This window comes from Osmia bicornis, chromosome 1, assembly GCF_907164935.1.
Source record: "Osmia bicornis bicornis chromosome 1, iOsmBic2.1, whole genome shotgun sequence".
NCBI classification, from domain to species: Eukaryota; Metazoa; Arthropoda; class Insecta; order Hymenoptera; family Megachilidae; genus Osmia; species Osmia bicornis.
The window spans coordinates 9,250,672-9,272,599 of record NC_060216.1 but is presented as its reverse complement, the minus strand read 5'-3'; the positions used below and the strand labels follow the sequence as shown (position 1 = coordinate 9,272,599).

The following is a 21,928-nucleotide window of genomic DNA, read 5'->3' as shown; positions in this document are numbered from 1 at the left end:
CTATTTGAGAAACAGAGGCTGGTTGAAACCAACTTCCCAGAGAAGCAGTCACGTTCTAATGATTAATCAATCCGCAAAAACGTGACAGTTTCGAGTGTATGTTTAACATCTCATCTAGGAGAGATTAATTATGTGAAATCATAGCGAGCCTTTAGGTAAAAATACACTTGGGTGCAACGTAATATTCTTTTGACTCGTAACACTCTCAGAGCGGATGCCTTCATAAGATGACACGGTCAAGATGATGGAGATTATGTAAAAATTATTGATTTTCTGAACGTGTTAATTTGTTCCAAGACCACAATGGATGATCAGGAAAAACAAAAGCATATTCGAAAGCGGACGAGTTTAATCGCGTACAAACGATCCCCTGTTCCACTGTTCGATTTATCGGACGTCAGTAGAAATGGAAGAGCAGTCGGAGGATCGGACCCCGGTAACTACTCTCTCTCGAGTCGAAGGGAACAAGAAAATCGTCTCATCGTCTCGCCTAATAACGGTTCTAGCGTCAAAGCAGCCACGCTGCTTCGTGATTTCAAAGCCAGCACAGAGCAGCCCTGGCAGGCGTAGTAATCGAGAAAGCCTGCTGGGCGAACAGTGGAGAGAAGACGGCGAGATGAAAGGGTTACTGCGGCAGCAATTGCTCGCGTACGTTTCCACCAGTTGACCTATTCAACTCTCGATTAGATGCAGCGCCGAATTCTGCTCCGTATTCTCTCCACGTTGGTCCACCATTCCTTCCACGAGATATTTCGATTACTCGAACGATTCCCACGAAATCATTTTATTAGCTCGATTTCGAAACATCTGAAGCTTAAGACAATTTGATAACATAATACTTAATCTATATTAACCCTTTAACTGCGGGTGTGGTATATAAACAAAACGTTCATTTTTGCTAATTTCAAATAGCGGCAGTGGCTTATATACAACTAAAATAAAAATAAAATAAATACAATAAAAAAAAAATCTTTTAAAATAGAATATCACTTCAATAATATAATTATTAAAAATTAGAGCGATCGGCTGTGCTAAAAGTACTCGTAGTCAAAGGGTTAACTCTCGAATAATTTAATTTTATATCTTATATTATTTTACACTGCTCTTTTAAAAATTATTCCCCCAGTACATGATACTCTTTCCTTTGAGAACTGTACATTTAAATTTAGGTTAATATCTGTGCATATGTTCTGTAAGTTTGGATCACGATTGACCCAAGCTCTGCTGTTCGAGGGTAAATGTTTAAAGAATGTTTCAATGTTCTTAATATAAAAATAGTATAAAAGCTATTTCATAATACTTTTACGTCATCGAATCGTGTCAACAAGGTTTCACGGCGACTGAATTCATACGTACACACGTGAAAGCTCTTTAGAAAATTGCGTGAAAATGACGAAGTTTACTATATCGTAGGGAAACGGTGTTTCGAGTGTTTTTAATCGAGGACGCCGGTATTGTCATTAAGGCGAAGGAAAGGAAAAAAGTGGAACGTTTTATGTAAACTAACTCAAGGCTCGCAGAGTGGTTGCAGCGACGTTACAAGAGACAACGAGAGGGAAGCTATAATAGTCTGTAAACGTTGTGCACGCTTTAACGTAAAAACAATGCCGCAACGTGTCTTGTTGTTTTCTTGCAACCCATTACCTAATGCATACCCGTTTAGCTGGAAGGGAGTAGAAGAGGGCCACGGCGAAATTGTGCGCGTAAATTTACCACTAGCAAAGTACTACACTTCTCGTATAATTTATTTACCTGAACGAGCGTGCTGTTGGCGAGCACAATGACCCACTAACATACGGCATAAGCCGGCAAGCATTGCGCATTCCGACTTGACGTAGCCTCTGACTGCTCACCGGCAGGATATCTCGAAGGAAAAGAAACTTTTTAACACGGACACTCACGCTTCCCCTCTGTTGATCAGACTTAATTAAGACCCGGGTCCTTACGAGCCGCTCCTGTATTTAGCGTTTCCAGCATGACTTTTTAATTTCCTCGATGAGATAATGAACATTCACGATCGGCCCCGACTATGAAACATTTCCACGGCCATTCGAAGTTTCCAAAGGAAATGAGTATGACTCGTAACGAACGAAACGCGACATTCCAATGACACCACTAATCAACATAAACGTGTCCTAGTTAAATTGTCCAAATTATTAAATTGCAATAATTAAAGTAAATAGGAATTATTAACACGTTGTGGAGCACCGATGTCCTATGGTATTTGTCGAAGTTATGTTGAGCGGTATGGAGGTCAACAGTGGCCGGTGCGATAAATTAAATAAAAAATTCAAGAAACTTCCGAATACCATTAATTTAATATTAATTTCGCGAGGTACCAAGTGGAAAGTTTTAATTATTGGAGTGATCGTAATCTGAATAATTGAAATTATACCGTGACGACGGTACCGCGTGGTCGTTTTCCTTGTAATAAACCTTTCTTCTTCGATTTAACACTTTCGAATCGTGTATACATTCACGCGAATAAAACAGCTTGAACCAGCGGCGCTTTTTAATATGTATGCGAATCTTTATGCAGAGACCGTTAACACGTGATTAAAGCCACATCAATGTCACGTTAATGTCAAGGACGCGGAAGGTTGTCTCTTGTACAGCAATATCGCTTTTATGGTTAGCAAACTTTATGGGTAAACTAGATATTGCGATACCGTCGGCTATTTTGCCTCGCCCAACAACTCGTTCGAGTGTTCCCTACCGTAAGCCGGTCGTTTAAAATTATTCAACATAATCTGTCTAGAAATTAATTAGTATGCTGCATCGGAGGCGCCTATTGGAAAATATTACATGAGACAACACGAGGAATAATTAAATTCTCATTGGAGATTCGTATGGAACCGCGTTAGATGCTCGACACGAGCCCATGTGATTCTGTCCACGATAAGCCAACCACAGATAATTTTATCCATTAACCCTGTTAAAACGGTTCATTTATTTTAATCCAGCAACAAGAGAACGTGAAATACAGTTCGGATGAAAAGAAGACGATCCAATTAATCGTAATTACGCTTTCTTTCATCGATCTTCGCCTTCCCTCGATAACGACCGTCCCCCAACCGATTATTCGTTTAACTCCTTCGAAAGAAGAATGAGCGATTACTTTCACTGGTTATCGAGAAAACACGATAGAGTATTCGTGTCAGTGGTATAAATACAATCCACGATCATTTTTCTTCTTTTCTCTTCTTTTTATCCGTTCGTTAGAGAAGTTCGAGGGGTCGTCGCGTAGAATGATGCATGAGTCTAATTACACGAACTACTTGAACGATATCTCTGTAATGGCGCTGCTTTGCTTATCGTTCGCAGACGACGATACACGAGTAGCCAGCGATTCGTTACGGCTCTCTGTTCCGCGAAAGAGAAACGCTCTCCTCGTATGGACGAAGAAACCTTATGACAGCATCCCACGATATCTCGTGCCGTTCAACTATCAATGAATCCGTTGCATTCAAGGAACGAACCATTCAATCGTTGATTTGGTACAAATTTAGCTAACCATACGAAACAGAAGTTAAGAGAATTCATTTATAACATAACCGAATAGATGAGACAGCTGAGGAGCTCGATTTAGAAAGAGGATTTTAGGTCTTAGCTAACAATAAGTACCGTGCGTCGCCGACCTTCCGGACGGATTCTTGGTATCTATAGGGGAGCATGGTTCGAGGAAGATTGTAGAGACTAAGAAAAAAGTTTCAAAATCTAAATTCTATCAATCTAATAGTACTAGGGTTAAAAATCTAAATTTCACTCGAGAATGCTGCGGTCATGCGTCGAGCGCGTGAATTTTTAAACATACTGACTCGTTTCATTGGACGGACTATAGCTCAAAACAATAGCCGTAATGATCGGACGTATCTTCTCGCAATCAGAACGAGAACGCGACATTTGAAATTCTGTTCGAAGAAGAAACGGGACGGAAATAGAGAAGGAAGACAGCGAGACGTATCATTAGCTGTCCAACGACTTAGCCAGTGACTGGCATTCCTTTCCCTACCGGTGAAAATCATGCCGAAGCTGAACCAAAGCCGATGCCTCATCTCGTTTCTCTGCTTTTAAGTTTTCTTTTCTTTTTTCCCTCGGTCTGCCGAGTGAGATCGGGTGAAAATGCTTCGAGTGACCTATTCTTTCTTCGGAGCGGAGAAAAAAGGAGCGCGACTTGGGATCGGGCGGAGGAACGAGGCCCGAGTCGAGAACGATTTATAATAAATGCAGTGTGGGGGCCTTTCGCTGGCTCACAATGTCGATTGAGTAACCCATTCTTGTCGAACTAACCGAGAAGAGGTAGATCGTTTTGAGTTATTGGAAGAACGTCTCCGCGGCCAGCCTTGCCTTTTGTGCTTGCTAAGAATGAATTTGTCAACGTCGGGTTCTGTGTGCACTGTGCTTGAAATCCTCTGACGTAAATAGACTTTGTTCTTGAAACGAGTACAACGGGACGGAAAAATGGAAAAAGCAGTGATTCTAGTGATAAAAGAGTAAATAGCTTTCGACTAGCGTTCAGAAACGATGATTTTGTCCTTGATCCCGATGATTATCAAGCATAAACTTTTCAAGTAACACGGTCCACTGATAACCTTGATCGTAAATGTACCTACATTTCTATAACGATTGGTACTCGCTTCTATAACGATCTTGTAATGGCTGTTAAACCGCAATAAAATCTCTAATCATCTCGAAATGGTTCAGAAGTAAATTTAATTGCGCTATCTTCAAAGAGAATGATCTTAACACTCTATTTATTAACCTTTTGACAACAAAACTTGGATTATTATTAATTGATCCATAACTCAAATTGATATAATAAAAGTTAGATGTGTTATCGTTGGGAAATTGAAATTTCTTTGAAATCGATAGCGTTTATCCATTTCATTTGCGAGCAATAACGTGTTAATAATATTCTCGACCAAGATTTATCAAGGGTGAACAGACGTATAAATAGCGATCGTCTTTTCTAAAATGGTGATCGAAAGGAAACAGATATCGGGGTTCAAGTTGCATAAAAAATGCGATCGTGTTTTGTCTCTGTGTTGGATCAGATGAGAACCAAAGATGGAGCGTAAATTCCGATATCGCAAATAAGCGATTTAACCTTTGTTTCGCCTTGAGCACTCGAACGTATTTAATTCCGTATGATCAATAATTGCAAAGTCCCAACCATCCATTTGTTCACAGAATTCTTAGAACCAGCTTAATCTGCTTATCCATAATTTTCGAATGTGAAAATTATCAGCGAGTAAAATTTCGAATCTTTTGAACAGAGATCGAAGAAACGCGTGCAAAGGTACAGGAATATATTCAACGACCGATCTATTATGGAATCGTTGAATTATGTAAAAAATTTCATCTGCGCCAAGCGCTAAAGACACTGTACCAGACGTTCGCAGAGATGCGTGGGTCTGAACGACATCGACGTTACCTTACGTTCAAAAAATAGAATTACTTCCAGCCACAAATCATCCCTTTTGTCCAGGTTATGGTACCGAGTTTAGTGACTCATTACAAACGATCACGTAAATCAATAAAGAAAAATATTTGGACAACTTTCGCTCGACCGATCGAATAATCCTGCTCGCGAGAAAACCAGTCCAGGATCGTTCAAATCGATACACGTTCGCGCCCTTCTAACACCGTTAAGATCAAGTCGATTGGTTCTCGAAAAAATGACCGATCGATGTTGATCGATGGGGTAGAAAGACGCTTTTATACCTTCGTGTTGAATTATTGTTGACGTTGTGATGTAAGGGTGTTTCGTAACATGTGAAAGATACATCAAGATATTAAGCAGGATGATTTGAAAGGAAGATAAGTTATTAATATTAATTGAGACGTTCCATAAAATTTAAATATATTTTTCTGAAAACTGGTTAACCATCTAAGGCTAAGACCACGATATAATATCATTTGATATTCTTCTTTACAGTATTCCAGTTTTTCGTTCTTTCCCCGCAAACGATAAATAAGAAATTTTAACGCCACAATAAAAGTCAGAAGGGATAAAACGCGAGAAAAAGAGTGAACAGCACCGGAAGGCAGAAGGTGATGGTCGGAAACCAGAATAAAATCTGGATCACTGTTTCGCATACCATTAGCTAATCCCTATTTATAAGATATTATGTTCGCTCAAGTACACATGTGTACTGGTCTAGGCTAGAACCAAGCAGAAAGGAGAGGGTGGAGAGAAAAGTTGTTCACATATGTGCAGCACGCGTAAAGCACACGTTGATACTCGAACATGGCACGCATGAACGAAGAAACACGACTAAAAATACCCGAAATGGTTGAGATAAGTTCCGTGCCCTAAACGATCGTGTCTGGTGGGCGGTTTATTAATGGAGTCGGATTACTAGAAATCAAAATTATCGTGGGCGTTTTTTCTTCTCTATTCCCTTTTCTCCTATGCTCCCGGATATGTATGCCATCAACCTGAAAATGGTACCAATGGATTATCCATTGGTACATATGTTTGAATAGAAAATTCCATGGTTAAACGTCATTTCTCAGCCAACGGAAAAAAAGAAAAGTAAAAATGAGCATCCCTATCTTTAGCTTGTCATAACACGATATTTCCGCAACTAGTTACGTAATTTTGCAACGACGTCATAGTTATCGTTACGGTGCTGCGATATTAGCAACGGAGTTTATTTGAACAATCTCGGATCCCGTTTATCATTCATTATCCCTGAAATCTCATCTTCTCGTGTGTATTTTCAACATTCTCCCATGCATCGGCCATCTCTGCTCTATCTGCTGTCCTTGCAAATAAACCGATGCTCGTAAATCCAGCATCAGGACCGACTTTTCAACGGGTCCGGCCTATTAAGATTCCAGGACAACAGCTGGATAGGATTGTTAATGGACCTTGCTCCCTTTACCTTCGACGAATCCTTCGTGGAAAGGATAATAAATACCCTTTCTGACGATCTTTTGATGTCTTTTGGCTTTCCTGGAATTCTCCTCTACACCGTGGTTAATGAAAATTTAAGTAACCGTTTAAACAATGGAAACGTGTGTTCACTGGATAGGAAACACGCGTGCAGCTGTTTAAATTTCAAGACCGCGAGAGTACAGAGTCGAGGTATTCGGCGATAAATAAAACGGAAGGATTGAAAAGAATTTTCATCTCTCTCTCTCTCTCTCTCGGTTCGTAGATCTCGCTACGAGACGAAGAATTACGAGGCACAGATCCACCGCACGGCCTAAATACGAATCGGGAACGACGAAATCGTGTCTCGTCGGCTACGCGCTTCGGCTCGGAATAAACGCGGGATTCATCGACATCCGTCAACGGAAACGGTTCGGAATAAGCGGATGATATCTTTGTGATTCATTCTGTACCCACGGTGGATTGTTTAATTATCGAGAAATCAATGTGATTCGTGCGAGATAACCGAAATAAGAGAAAAATATTTCGAAGAAACGAGATGCATCAGACGTGGAATGGAAAACCCAAATATTCATATGACGATGGTCCGTTCTTCGAATTTTATGAACTTCGAAAAATTCTAAATTAGGCAATGATTAGTTATTAATAGGGACCATTGTTTGGTACGCTTAATCAGTTTTTGATGTTTATTTTATATCTGTTATTCCAAGATTATGTATGCCGGGTAGAAATCCTATACGGAACGATTCGTTGCCGCAATTATAGCGGAAATTTCGTAAGATTCATTATCGGAACGTTTTTAGGCAACGAGTCAAGGGTAATAATAGGAAAAGATTCTAGTTATCTATTTTGGAAATAGAAGCCGGTTCCTTGAATAGAAATCGTTTTCTATCTTCCCTTTGCTTCGATGAATTAAGTCAGTATTTGAAGCCACGTAATCGCGGATCCGCTAATTTACCCGTTGTATCAGAGCATACTTTTTCGAACGCGTTTAACGAGCGACAAGATAAGATTCTTATGTAAATATGTAGTACAAGAACGGTGTTATCGCGGTTCTATTCATAAAGTGGAAAAAGCATGGTGTGTATGAGCCGTCTGAAAAACAACGAGAAATCTAGTGTCATATTTATAGAAAAGATTCAGACGTTATAAACTGTGAACAATGAAACAAAATATTTTTCGAAAATAAGTACACCGGGTACATTAAGAAATACATACATATATGTATCGATCGCCTATTTTCCTAATCAATTAACTTGAAAAGTGAGAAAATTCAAAGTTTTAGGTAAGAAAGAAAAAATTTCTCGGAAAGGAAATTTCTACCAGCTGAAATCACGAAACCTTTTCTCGTGAAAAAGGTATATCGACAATCTGGCGTCGAGGTATCGCGTTTCTCTGGCTACGCGAGTGGGCGATGCAGGTATACCGATTAATACTTCTTCTTTCTCGTCTGCAGTAGGTCTTCTCTTGGGAAAATTCTAAGAAACTCGAAAGATCTTTTCCTCAAAAGGTAGACGTCCAAAAGTGTTTTCTCATGCGGGCTGACCTCTTCTATACGTCACCTCTCCCACCATACTCCAATGAAGCTCAATTAGTTAATTACTCGGATAAACCGGGATGTAACGTGACGTAATCTTTGATAAGTATTCGTGGTGTACTACTTACACGCACGCCACTGGCCCCGTTAATTTCCGATGATCGTGTATTTAAACCGTAGCGATTAAATCGTGGCGTGCGCGATTTAAAACAGTACGTATGTACACCAGACTTGGCCGATATACATATCTTGACCCGTTAGAGGTTCGCGTGTTTCCACCGCGCGACACCTTATTATCCTCCTATGATACGAATAAACATCGTCGAATTTTTTCGAATTACAACTTTGCTCGCCTACACAATGAGGAATTCGAGAATTATAAAACAGCTTGTTACACAATCATGAAGACTGTCGCTACTTCATCGAGCCGTCATATCACGTTGGTTATCAAATTTGCATTAATTCTTGTCGCTGAGAGAAGAAATACGAGACGAGAGAAACGCGATGGTCCTTGCAGTGCCTCGTAAATTATGCAATTACGTTGTTTCAGAGGTAAAGAAAGAGTATTTTTTTTCTTCTACTCTATTATTGCGAAATAAAAAAAATAAAAAAAACAAGAAACTTTGAATGTCATAGGAGAAAAGAGGAACAAGAAGTATGTATATGGAACAACTGCATTACAATGAGCACATTAGCACACGGTCACGTATAATGACAAACTATCGATGACTAATCTCACTATGAATATAGACTGATACCATTTGCCATGGTACTGTCAGCAACTGTACAGTAACAGGCATGGTAGGCTTCACTAGCGAAAATAAGGACCCAATCCTCGCCGTTTTCCCTAGGGATTTCTACCGTGCTCCGTATTGTACATTGAATTTCCAACTGTTCTCAACCGATTGACCGATAAATGGAAAAGCTTAAAGTGTCACAGATTTTCCTGCTCTCGGTGTTCACGATTATGCGGTATTTTAATGCTATCAGTGACGCTTTATCAGTGCTTATCTCGGGGACCATTGAACTATGATTTTATCATAAAAGGATTTCAACGCGCTAGACGTTGATCGTCGATCCGCCTGTTGAAGAGTATCGTCGACGTAATATCGTTTTTCCCCCCCCGTGTCGGTTTCATGGTATCCTCACAACCGGACGCTGGCCTGGCTTTCTACTCGGAATGTTCGTCACGTACGAAACGAGTTGGGCCTTGGTAAGCATCAGGGATAAGAAGAAGCCGCTCCTATTATTAAGGAAAAAATGGAACATCCTTCGGTTAGAGGGCTCGTTTCGACGATGCCGGCGTTCACCAGAAATCAGTGAATACCGAAGCTGGACACGAGGCAACCGTCTCTCTCATCCCAGGAAACCATCTGCCCCCGGTCATTCTCCTACCTGAATCTTCTGTTCACCTGGCGTTCCCTACCACCTATCCCTCCCCCATCCTCCCTTCATCTCCTGCCGTGTTACTTTCGTTTATCTTATTTTCGGGCCATTCAGCAGTCGTCCGCCAACTACTGCCACCGGTTCTTTGTGAACCAGCCTGTTTCTTCGCGATACCAGACCATCTCATTCTCTCTTGCTCGCATACTTTACTCAATGGAATTTGCCCAACAGCTGGACCACCGATGCAAGAAACGGATCTTCCCGTTGATCTTGTAGACTTATGCAAAACAATCGTGTAGTTACAAGTGATACGGTACAAAAGTGAAATTCTATCGCTTTAAACAACTCGAGCTTGAATATTATTATTCAACCAAACTCAATTACAAGGTTAATGGGTGATTTATATTATTTTACCGTGCCTTTCGCCCCGGCAAATCATTGAATTTACTATTTCTCCATTGAATAGATCACTGATTATAGTGTAAAGTAGTTAAATCCTTTTCAAGCAAATCGTGCAAGTTCGTTTTCTCGCGCGTTCACCGCGCGTAATGCACGCCGATCGAGCGTTAAATTCACGCGCTTGAATATGCACAGGAATGCAGTTTACGGGGAATGTTAATGAAACAATTAGTTAGCGTTACCGGCAAGACTGGAATCGAAAGATAAGTCAGCGGATCCGCGAGGCTGGAAAAGTGAAATCTTGATGTTATTCAATGGAGCAAGGATTTGTATGCGGCTCGATTGAACACACGTATCATCAGAAATCGTGTTCAACTTGAATGCGGGTTCGTTAAGCGAGTCAAAATACCAATCTTTCGCCGCGAACGCTATTCAACCTTTTCACGAGCCGAGCAAATCGAACGTTTCATCAAATGAAAAATTTATATCGAACGCTTATAATCTCTGCGATCTATAATAAAGTACGCAGGTGTTGGTAATATTTTTTTCGAATTTCCATTACATTAGAAAGGCTTTCTAACATAAACTAAGTTCAATTATTTCGTGCGATTTCTTGGCTAATAAAACACAGCAAGTGTAACCAGTTAAAATAGAAATGGTGGCTAATTGAAATTGCTTACTTACTTCAGCCGCACCCAGAATAATTGCTATACTCACTATACGAAATACTTTCTACGATTCTACATTGCGCCTTGAATGATTCGAGTTACAGTTTAAATGTGAACCTAAACGTTTGCCAGCTGGACAGTTCTCTTTTCATCTAGTAATTGATTTCAATACTATACAGCTGTGTAGGTTGTGAATTAAATTGAACCGCGTGGTGAGTAACGCATGGACAAAATTAGACTGCGGACCCTACCATCGTCTACCTTATTCAATTATTACATCAAAGAGAAAAAAAAAGTAAGAGTGTTGCAAACGAAAGGCGAAAAAGAAAAAAAGATAAATATGTTGTTACGTGTATACTGCGGATATTATGACACATATATACATATGCAAATCGTGCCCCATATGAAAGAAAGCAATACAAAATGTATGAAAAATTCAAGATAGACGGAATAAAATTATATTTGTATAAATAAAATAGATCTATGTAATATGAATCTAAGAGATAAATTATTGTGTTCTTAATATTGCAGTTAAGAGTACGTGCAATTATGAGTTTACCGGGTAGTAGATGCGCCTCTCGCTAAACTAACGAGGAAGAGTAATTAAGCTTTTTTAATACACGTAATTGTTCCTTCCGCGACAACGATTACAACTTGCTCGCCGATGCTACCCACAATGGTAACTATTGTTGCAACTGCTTATAGGGAGCGGACGGTGAAGTAACTGTTAACTATCCGTGATGCATGCGAAATTATCGTCCGGGTGAATACGATCCTCTGGCTTTGTTGTTTCCTAGCACGCATCTACTCCATCACCCACGCCAACGCGTCTACTCGAAACCGATAAATCTAAATTTAATTAGCCGGTCGACCTATTCGAACAGCCGTCCCGCGTGCACACCCACGAACAAAAGTTACACGCCGCTCCGATCAAGTTCAACGAGCTCCAAATACGCTCAACAAGTTCCTACAATTACGGAGCGACCGATCGATTCGGTGGCGAATGAAAAATTTTAGAATGTAAAATCGACTCACCATGCGCGGCAAGGAGTATCACCAGTAGACTGACAAATTTTAGCGGCAGCATATTGTTTGGTCCTCGTTTCGGTAACACTGTCAACAAACGGCACAATTGGCACTACTTGTCGTCGGTTCGATTTCCACCTAACCTCTGATACTTTGGCAACGTGCTTGTACGACTGGACGGGTTTTCACGTTTTATCAAACAAATGCTCGTTGATATTGAATTTAAAGAACCGAACGTATCCACCGACACGAGGTGGATACTGAATACAAACTGAGAGAACGAACGCGCGTGGTATCCGAAGAGCGGCGACGGAATCGCGCCCCCGGCTTTTTACGGGGACCTGCGCAGACCGGTTGCGCACTAGACTCAGAACAAACTCGACACGCGCCTCTACTTCTATATAAATGCACTCACACGCGCGCAGATGCTTCAGTATTCAGTAGCGCAACACCGTGTGTGCACTGTACGAATTTCTCTGTATTGGTTAATAAAATTGCATGCTTATCGTGCTGCTCAAATTCTTGAAAAGACTTTCCATTGTCTCGTCTTTCTTTCTTCCAAGATTTATAAGAAACTGATGCTATAAATTAATAGCATGAATTTGCATATTTGCATCAAGAGGATCAAAATAAAATTTTCATGGAAAATCATAATAAATTTATTGGTTCAAAAATAAAATCTTTGTATATATAGCTTAGAGGTTGTGAATAGTATGGAATGAAAATAGGAGAACAATAAATATTTCATTCGTAGAGGCAGCAAAACATAAATTCATGCGCGTAGATGGACAAAAGCGAGAATACGTATCGAATGTCGAATTTATATGTGTACAAAGATTCGAACGCATAAAGTATAACCACACACGGTCGTACACGCGTACGTGATAAGCATGTATTTGCACATTACTTTCGTCGGCCGCTTACCTCTTTCGATTCATCCATTCACTTTGTCATTGTGCATAAGATGAACAACTAAGAGCATTCACTCCTCTGCATACCTTTTCTTCTATGTAAATTTAAAAAAAAGTGCCGATTAAATAATACCGATGAATATGTAAATAAATTTACCTTTTTTTTATCTTGTGGAATATGATTAACGATCCAGGAAAAAATATTGATTCATATTGAGGATACTTCTAAATAAAATATAAAAATAGTTCCCAGCCATAATTGTATGACTTATCAACGAAATGAGTCATGCTTGTACAAAAATGATGTCACCAGAAACGTATACTACTTATAATTAGTTATGTTATGCTTATAAGGAGAGGTCTATCAGTGCAGCAGAAATGAATCGATGAATTTCTGCACACTGGTTAATATTGAGATGGCAAGCTATTAATACATGCTTTTAGAGGTGGATATTTTTGATACAGTAGATATTTAATGTTAAGTCAACTAACAGGATACAGAGTTTGCAAAATAACACAATGTATGAAAAAAATCATGGTACTATTTTACTTATTTCTTGTTTTGTTTAGTGCATACTGCACTCTATCTCTGTATGCAACTGTGACAGAAGAAATTGTAGTACCTTATACCATGAATACATATTGAAAAACAAAATATCTAATTGCATATTGCAAGGTTCAATTATCGAACATATAATCAGTTAATACTCAACAAAAAAAGATGTTCGCACATTATATGTAATGCTATCATGAATTTATATAATCTTGCAGACAAAGAAATGGCACTGAAACTCTCAAGGATGAAGCCGTCTTTTCTTTTACAAAACGAAGGTTAAATGTCGTAGATAAATAATGGTAGAAGGCTTGATAAGAAGTAAGAGCAAGAAGCAAGTAAAGCTGCGGAAAACATTTCTTTAAACATAACAATGAAGTTTCATAAATATTTCAAAAATAGCTTTGGACATAATAGCTTTTGAATTAATATTCCGCGCCAACTTTACTTCGGTATTTTGTTTCGACTTATGATACGGTAGTCGCTAAGTTATCAAGTAGCTTCCGCTGCTTCCTGATAGTTAGCGCTAGTCTACACCGTCGAGCATGCTCGGCGACCCTCTAGGTAAAATGGCGATCTAAGCCGACGGAGGGAAAGGTGCCCTGCAACTGGATATAATACCACGGGCAGTGACTACAGATTCAAGTAAGTTGCTTCTGCTACTTTCTGATAGTTAGCGCTAGTATTCCCATGTTTCGGAAAATCGATCAGTAAGTTATCGAGTAGTTTCAGCCGTTTTTGTATAGATGGTACTAAAATTGAATTTTAAATATATTTCATTTATGGCCGCCTTTTTAAAATATATTTTTGTCAAACAATTATTGTAATCACTTTTTGACCAATTTTGAATGATTTCTGAAAAATAGAATCAACGGGAGCCCAAATTATGTTCTTTTTTCGGTTGTAAGTCTCAGGTGTGGTAGAAGAGGAACTGGTAAAACAGACACGACTGTCTTACCAACTCTGTTTATGCAGATGTAATTTCATCTGGGGGTATCTAGGATTCCCAAAATCACGACCCCTCGAGAACAAAGGCATTCGCAGTCCTTTTGTATCTTTAGTCACTGAAGTATTGCTATCTGCCGCTAGATAGTGTAAGTGGTACTATTTTTTTAAGCGGGCTTTAATTTGAAAATAACAAACATCAAAATAAGACTAATGCAACACTTATATATTCAATAATGTGATATTATCTGCAACTGAGATATAAATTATATACTTATATCTTTAAACATACACTATCTTTAGTTCTTTTTCATTATACGCTTATTATTCCATGTTTATTGTACCGATTATTCTTATTAGTTAATAACAATTCATAAAAGTTATATTTGTTTAAAAAGTAAAATAAAAAAATTGGCAGCGGTGGGATTCGAACCCACGCCTCCGAAGAGACTGGTGCCTTAAACCAGCGCCTTAGACCGCTCGGCCACGCTACCGAGTGACAACATGGTTTTTTATAAACATATTTATGGAGCAATTATATTTATGTATAATTTCAATTTTATAAAGACATTTCTTTATGCAACAAAAACAAAAAACTTTTAAATTAATTAAAATACACAATGAATTATATTAAAGCAATTACGTTTCATGCAACTAAATATAAGCTCCCCCTTGACAACAAATTACGACGTGTATCTATAATTGTTTATTATTTTCCTTAGCAAATCATCATCTGTTTTTTTATATAATGTAAAATTTACAGTTTACAAAATTATATTGCCATCTGTTTCAACAACTTTATGTTTTTCGCGTTTCAATTATTTAAAGTATCATTGCAAATTGAAAAGTATCTTCGTTTTACAGTTATACTTGATGTCATTGAGCTGCCCTTCGTAGTATGCTTTTCGGCATCTGTGACGTATAGCAGTCCAAGATTAGGATCCCATGGAGAGAGAAATTTGTAGTTTGCTGGCCACATGTCGTGGGCGTTGGTACCGTAGATTAAACAAAGGCAGTCTCCGGGCGGAGCTTTCGATCCGCGTAGTTGGCGCATGCGCTCTCCCTGATTTCTCAACCTCCCCCTACAGACGTTCAGTGAACCAGCATGTGGTATACATGGAAGCGAGAGGACCGAACGCATCCCTATTTTTTCTCGTGCTTCACGACGGCCATTTTGAACGTCGACCTAATATATTCGTCTCTCATTTTCTCCCTTCGCATCTGTAACTTTATATCAGCACGATGAAGTTCAATTGTTACACTGGTGGTCCTTTGTTCTCGACCAGCTCCAACTCTAATCGAGTCAGTTAGCGCCTGTACATACACTGCGAATACTAACGATTCCAGAGCGGATTAGTCATCGATCGCCAACAATGACCGATCCTCATCTATAACAGGTGGATGATGGAAATCGAAAGTTAATCCAATCAGATCTCATGCCGTGCACCAGCACTGTTTTGACAAACTGTACAGAGGTTTCTTAAGGTTTCCTCGTCATCATCTGCTATTACAGCTTTCTCTAGGAACATGATTGAATACCGACATCTACACTTCACTGATTTCAATAATCCTGAAATATGTTACAAAAATTGATGTCCTAAATAATTTTAAAGATGTCCTCTAAAAATGTCCTGTAAGTATATCCTTTAGTTTTGAAGATATATACAAAAACATTTTGTTTGAAGACCTCCCATAGCACAGAGCCGTAATTATAATGCACTATCACTATAAGATATAATACACGTGGAACATGTGTACTGAACATATGCTATCTCGACCACAGTTTAATTAAACATTCGACGGTATTTATAGTAACGATAAGAGAGTTGATTAATTGAAATGGGGACCATAATGGAAAGTCGTAGCGTGACAGTTGTCGCGCGCGAGCGCAGCAACGCGACCGCGTACAGTTGTACGAGGCGTAGGAGCATCCTCGCGGTGAATTAATCATTTCAACAGCTGCTGTCGCATTAGCGACAGCGGATAAGACAAATGAACGTCGTAGAGCTTGTTAAGACGTAATCCGAGAGATGTGTCTGCGTCGTCTCCCGCTTCCAGCTTCGCCTTCGTCATCCTTCGTTGCCACCGTCACATCCGTCGTCTCATCCGGGATTAAACGCCTGTATATCGGGTCGCCATTTTCTTCCAAGATCCTTCTTTGTTTACACAGGATCTACGAACTATCTGTGTATTGTTTTCTAGCTCGTTTTTAATTCTTTTCACGGGAACGATCGTGCTATTGAAAACATTGGAGGTCTGGTTTAAATCTTGAAGAGGACACTGTCATGCATCAGGAAGTGGGAAGATACGATCTTTTTCTTGCTGGCTGCGTTGAACATTGTCAAACGCAATGTCCTTTCGTCGGTACCCAGGGTCTGAGGGTGTCTGATGACAGATAGTGTCAACGTGGGTGCTATTGAACGGTGTTAACGCAAATCGTGCGGACACGAGATGATTATCATCTCGATTTCTTTTGTTACGACGAAAATCTACCCTAGTTGCAATATGGCCTTGTATTTTACTTTAGCGAACGTTGACTGTGAAATGCTTTAATTTGAACGAGTTTTAATCATTGATCCATTTATGAAGACATCCGTTGGTTTTATTCGAGCCTCCTTCTTTTTCCAACACTTTAAGTAATTTTAATCATCACGGTGGATGCATTAGAACGAATCTCCGCGAGTTACCTTGTCTGTATCTGGGTACACTTCGACTTTTCTGATGCAAGCACGTAGCCAAAGGAGTTCTTCGATTCTACTTCGCTTTTGTCAGGCCGAGTATTGCGCCTCTCCATTTTGTCATCCCCTAGCAGGGTTTCAATGTTGTAACCATGGAGACGTCGCGTTTCCGCAAGGGGAACGTATAAAGGGTGTCGGGGCGTACGTAGGCAAGTATGGTGAGTCTGCCATTGTTAAAATTCGTCGCTGTGCTACATGTTCAATTTGATGAAAATGAAAATACGATATAGTTGTAAGTAGGATGTGACTGACGTTTCTCCAAAGTCTCGTAACTCCGTTACATTTGAAATTTTCTTTTCTTTATTCTTTGCTTATTTAACATTAAATAGTATAACCGCCTTCTATTTACCTTTCCGTCGAGATAAGTGTTTAAATGTTGAATAGGTATTTGTGACATTTTTCAATTTCCTACGTTTGCTCGATGAAACTTGTTTCCTCAGAACGAACGTTCCTCGACAGATTCGTAATCACAGTACTTTCCGGTGTAATTTGCAAGTTTACGAGTGGAAGATGTCGCGGATAGAGAACGAAATGATTGACGAGAAAATTCGCACTCGAGCTCGTCAATCTTTCAGCGTTCCTCAGCGCGTCCTCGGCGTTAAATGGCCAATGAGTTTCATAGGAGCCATTAAGGGGTCCTTGATTCGTAATGAGACTCTCAAGGAGAGTCTTACGATTATCCCCCATTAGGACAATAGAACGAGCAGTAGTAGTAAGCCAGTCTATCGGACGTTTCGTTTGAAAAGTAGCTATTATTTTCTTACTAAAATTCAAATGCCTTGTTAAATTATTAATCTGTTCAATGTTTCCATTTTTCTTCGCATTATTTACACATGATAGACTTAATTTTTTATGTTCCCGTTTAAAAAGACGCGAGGATGTGCAGAGGGGCGGATGAAGGCAGTGAAAGGGAGGGAGGGAAAAAAAAAATAATCGACACTTTCCAGGCGAAGAAACCATTTGTTAGTTCTGGGCCATGTCACGAACGCAATTAGTGAGTGATTCGTCAAGCACTGCGAAGTCCTCCACAGTAATAGCGAAGGGCTCTTCAACTCTGCTCGAGTACTCTTCCGGTAGCGACTGCATTTTGATTTGCGCTCCAATGTGCTTCCTTAAAGTGCAAGTTCGCTTTAATGCAAACCAACCGGCATTGCTTCAACGGTCATTTCTTTATCTCTTTCTCCTGTTTGTCCCTTTTCATGCAACGAACTGTGTAAAAATCTATATACAATCGTTTCATGGGTCACAAATATATCCAATTAATTACTGGGGAAGATGAAACAAATTTTAACGAATAAAATTAACGAGGAAAAGCAAGTACATAATCATTAACGTCTCATGAGTATGGTTTAGCAGCAACAGCGTTCATCCGACGGAAACTGTATCGACAAACTGTGCTGCCTCAATTTCAGTTCATATTTCCATCTTTTACGGACAACTGCGAACTGTAATGTTCAATAGTTCTCTGATCGTTTCAAGATACCGATTTACTCGAATTACAGAATTTTTCAGTACAAGATTTTCGGCGCTTCTCCATTTTAAGTAGCCGATACATGTCAAGACCCTGTTGAAAATAGAAACGATACAGAATATCAGAAACCGTTGTGTTTTTGACCGCGTTGGGACAGAGGTGTTTTCAAGAAAAGATCCCGATCAGTCGTTGCGGCTGGCTGTTTACACGCGCGGGAAATGGGAGGACGATGGTTAAAAGGTTTCAGTGTAACCGGACTCCCATTAAAGCAACACCTTTTGTAGCGAGAAAACGGTATTGTGGAGACATTATTGTATGCGGCACGGAGCGCATTATAATTCATTGTGTTCTCATAGCGTGGACCGTTCTTTGGCGCCTAGCATAACACCTGGTAGGTGTAACGTTGCCGCCATTTTCTATTATAAGGATAATTTGATACATATCGCGAACAGGGTCGCACAATGCTTCCATCGGTATTCCCCTAAGTTCTGGGCGATAAATTTGTGGCGGTATTTTCTGTAGGTAAACGGTGGTTACTATGATGATCTTGATCTAATTTCAATATTCTTAATAATTTACAAAAGTACAATTATAATTTTCGTTTTCTTTTTAATCGGTTGATGTATTTCTATCACGTTCGTTTTTAGGGCGAACTAGAGGTCTTTATGGTTAAATTAGAAAAATTGAAACTTCACAAATGTGTCGCTTTTGGTCGTTTTTGTAAGTAGAAAGCGGATTGAAGTTGAGAAATACATTAGCAGATATATCTAGTAATATAGATATCTGAAAGACGTATCGTACGTATGCCAGTTCCATATCCAGCCGGATTTTGGTCACGTAGAAACCCCGTAACGAAGTTACCCTAGAAGCTCCTTCTACAAGCGGACCATCGTATAACGTGTCTCGATTCCAAGAGCCCTGTGTACTCGAGAGCCCATAGAACCAAACTCAATATGGCGGAGTCAATTGGACGTTCCGTACTTTAGGGTTCTATCTCTTCTCTCCCTCTCTCTCTCTCTCTCTCTCTCTTTTTCCCCATTCTCACCCCTTGGATTTCTGTTCCGAGCATCCGGATCTCTGGCTTTCTCTCTTGCTTTCTTCCTCTCACGGTTGCGAACATAATGGAGACACAATCGACTTTGAAACACAATCGATAGTTACGGAGACCACCGAGAGAAAAATTCATGGCTCACTCGTCGACTTTGAATGGCATATACGCCATGCCACCCCCATGGTTCTACCAATTCCCCTTACGATTCCGCTGTACAAGCATTAACAGAGCGCATGGAATCATGGGGTGTTCACCATTTTGTTTTCCTTACCAAAGTGGATAACGAATCTCGTCTGTTAAGCACGATTGGTATTCTGACAAGTAAATCAGCTTGTTACTATGAAACTTGTTAAAGGTAAGAAATTTTCTATGATAATAAAATGTTGCGATGATAATAATAAGATTTTTTAAGAACAAAGGCGTTAACTGATGAGATTTCCAGTGTCTTCAGCTTGATAGTGAAAGGTTAAAGTGTACAAAAATGTCTGGACGGTAGGAGATGTCGTAGGCGTCGAGTTAAAAACTCCGATCATCGGGTCGCATTGCCATGGCGACGAACGTAGACGTTATAGAGGTGCGGCACTCATTTGTTTGTCATTTCCTCGCGGCGACTCGCGGAAACAAAGGACGAGGCACAAAGCACGAAACAAAAAGCAATCCGGCAGCGACGGGCGAGTAAGCGCGAGAACGGGGGTTGGTTAGGTTGATGGGGACACCGTTGTTGTTGACTGCCTAGGACAGAGGGATGAGGCGATCGAGTCGACCGCGACTGCTTGTGTAGCAGTCAGATGGGTAGGGAAATAGAGAAAGAGAGAGTGAAATACCGGGAATTACCTGTTCGGAAGAGAGCATTTCGTCGTCATTTTTATTTCATTTCCGCGGAAAACTTGCCGAGTGCCGGAACATCCTCTAGCGGATCCTTGCTACGGCGAACCGATCTCGATTCCTCGCTCCTCGCCAGATTGAGGAAATGTTCAGGAATGTACATTTTCCTGATTTCGTAAGAGATTTACAGATTTTCGTTTATATAAATATGGAAGTGGCGACCCGATTGTCAACACATCTGTCTTGCGACATACTAGATGGTTTATTCAATCACGTCTCTTTTTCTTTTGAATCTGTCGGCGTAGAAAGTTTAAATTACCTGGGACTGGTAACATGTATCGAATTTCGTTTCATCTTCAATTATTTATTAAAATTTATAGTTTTGATATTTAGAAAAACGGCATTGTTAATTAAGGATTTGAAGTTAATTATACGGTTAACACCAGTGGTATTTGTGCTAAATTTTATAGTAAAACGATTAAAATAATAATCTTTGCCAGTCATCTTATTTATGCGTGCAATTATTGCGAAGACATATTGCTGCATGACAACGCAAGAGCCCACGAAAATAAGTACATGATTAAATATATGATATTCTGAGAATACTATGTTAAAGTTTCACGCTCACCAACCTTCATTCAACTTCATTCAAGAAAGGAAACGAACGTAGAGGTGTTGGTGAGTTTATGAATTCAGGGAACGGTAAGGTGTTGGTGATTTCGAAAGGTGGCGAGCAATTTAACGGTAACGATCGTACTGTATTATGACACGATGATCTGCATCGAGATTGTCGACAATGGCGATAATATCTGTCGCTAAGAACGAAGGTATTCTTGAAGGAAGAACGTCAATAATGACCTCGGCTGTCCGCGCGTCTCGTTAGCGACGATGACTCTTCGACTTTCAAGATCTTGAGGCAACGTTTCAGACCACTTCTTTTCGTCTCACGGTAGCCGAGTGTCGATTACACGCACCATGGATATAAATAAACCCACGTAGAAATTAGTTTATGGAGCGTTCCTTTCCCGTACCGTTCGGATTAGCCGTCAGATTTTTCTCATTGCTGACAGGTACAGTTTTAAGTAGACGATTATGCAATGATTTCTACGTTAATTATATTTCGCGTTTCGTTTCCTTGGAGTGTAACAGAAGAAAAAAAGAAAACGAAGAAGAAATTTAATTTTAATACGACCATTAAGTAATTATTTTTTGCGCGTCTTTTACTTTCCAAGCCATTACCGTTCCGGAGAGAGATCCGTAGACGTTCTCCTTTTTTCCCTTGCTGATGAGAGTTATTTAGAAAGAGAATTGTTTATTCTCCACCATCGACTTTTTTTATCAGTTTACGAGCTGTCGTTATGCGTACATTCAATTGGAAGATTTACGTTCGCCTTGTCAATTACACAATCGTCCTCGATCAAACTTTTAAGTTGTTGTAACTTTCTTTCCGTTGCATTTCCGCTCAGTTTGTTATACATCTGAAAGGTTATAGTAATTAGTGAAAACGTTACGTTTGT

General features: G+C 39.7%; 1 protein-coding gene and 1 non-coding gene across 4 annotated transcripts in view; both read right to left on the bottom strand.

Moving 5' to 3' along the window:
- Positions 1–12,264, bottom strand: part of LOC114882913 (neurotrimin-like) — a 48,619-nt gene extending 36,355 nt beyond the window's left edge. For all 3 annotated transcript variants that reach the window (XM_029200104.2, XM_029200102.2, XM_029200103.2), the window contains exon 1: positions 11,927–12,264. In XM_029200104.2, the coding sequence (XP_029055937.2) occupies positions 11,927–11,978 (52 nt within the window). In that variant the 5' untranslated portion in view covers positions 11,979–12,264. The remainder of the gene's footprint in view (positions 1–11,926) is intronic.
- Positions 12,265–14,738: 2,474 nt separating this feature from the next.
- On the bottom strand, positions 14,739–14,820 carry Trnal-aag. The gene has a single exon. It is a non-coding gene; the product is annotated as a tRNA-Leu (tRNA).
- Between the last annotated feature and the right edge of the window lie 7,108 nt (positions 14,821–21,928).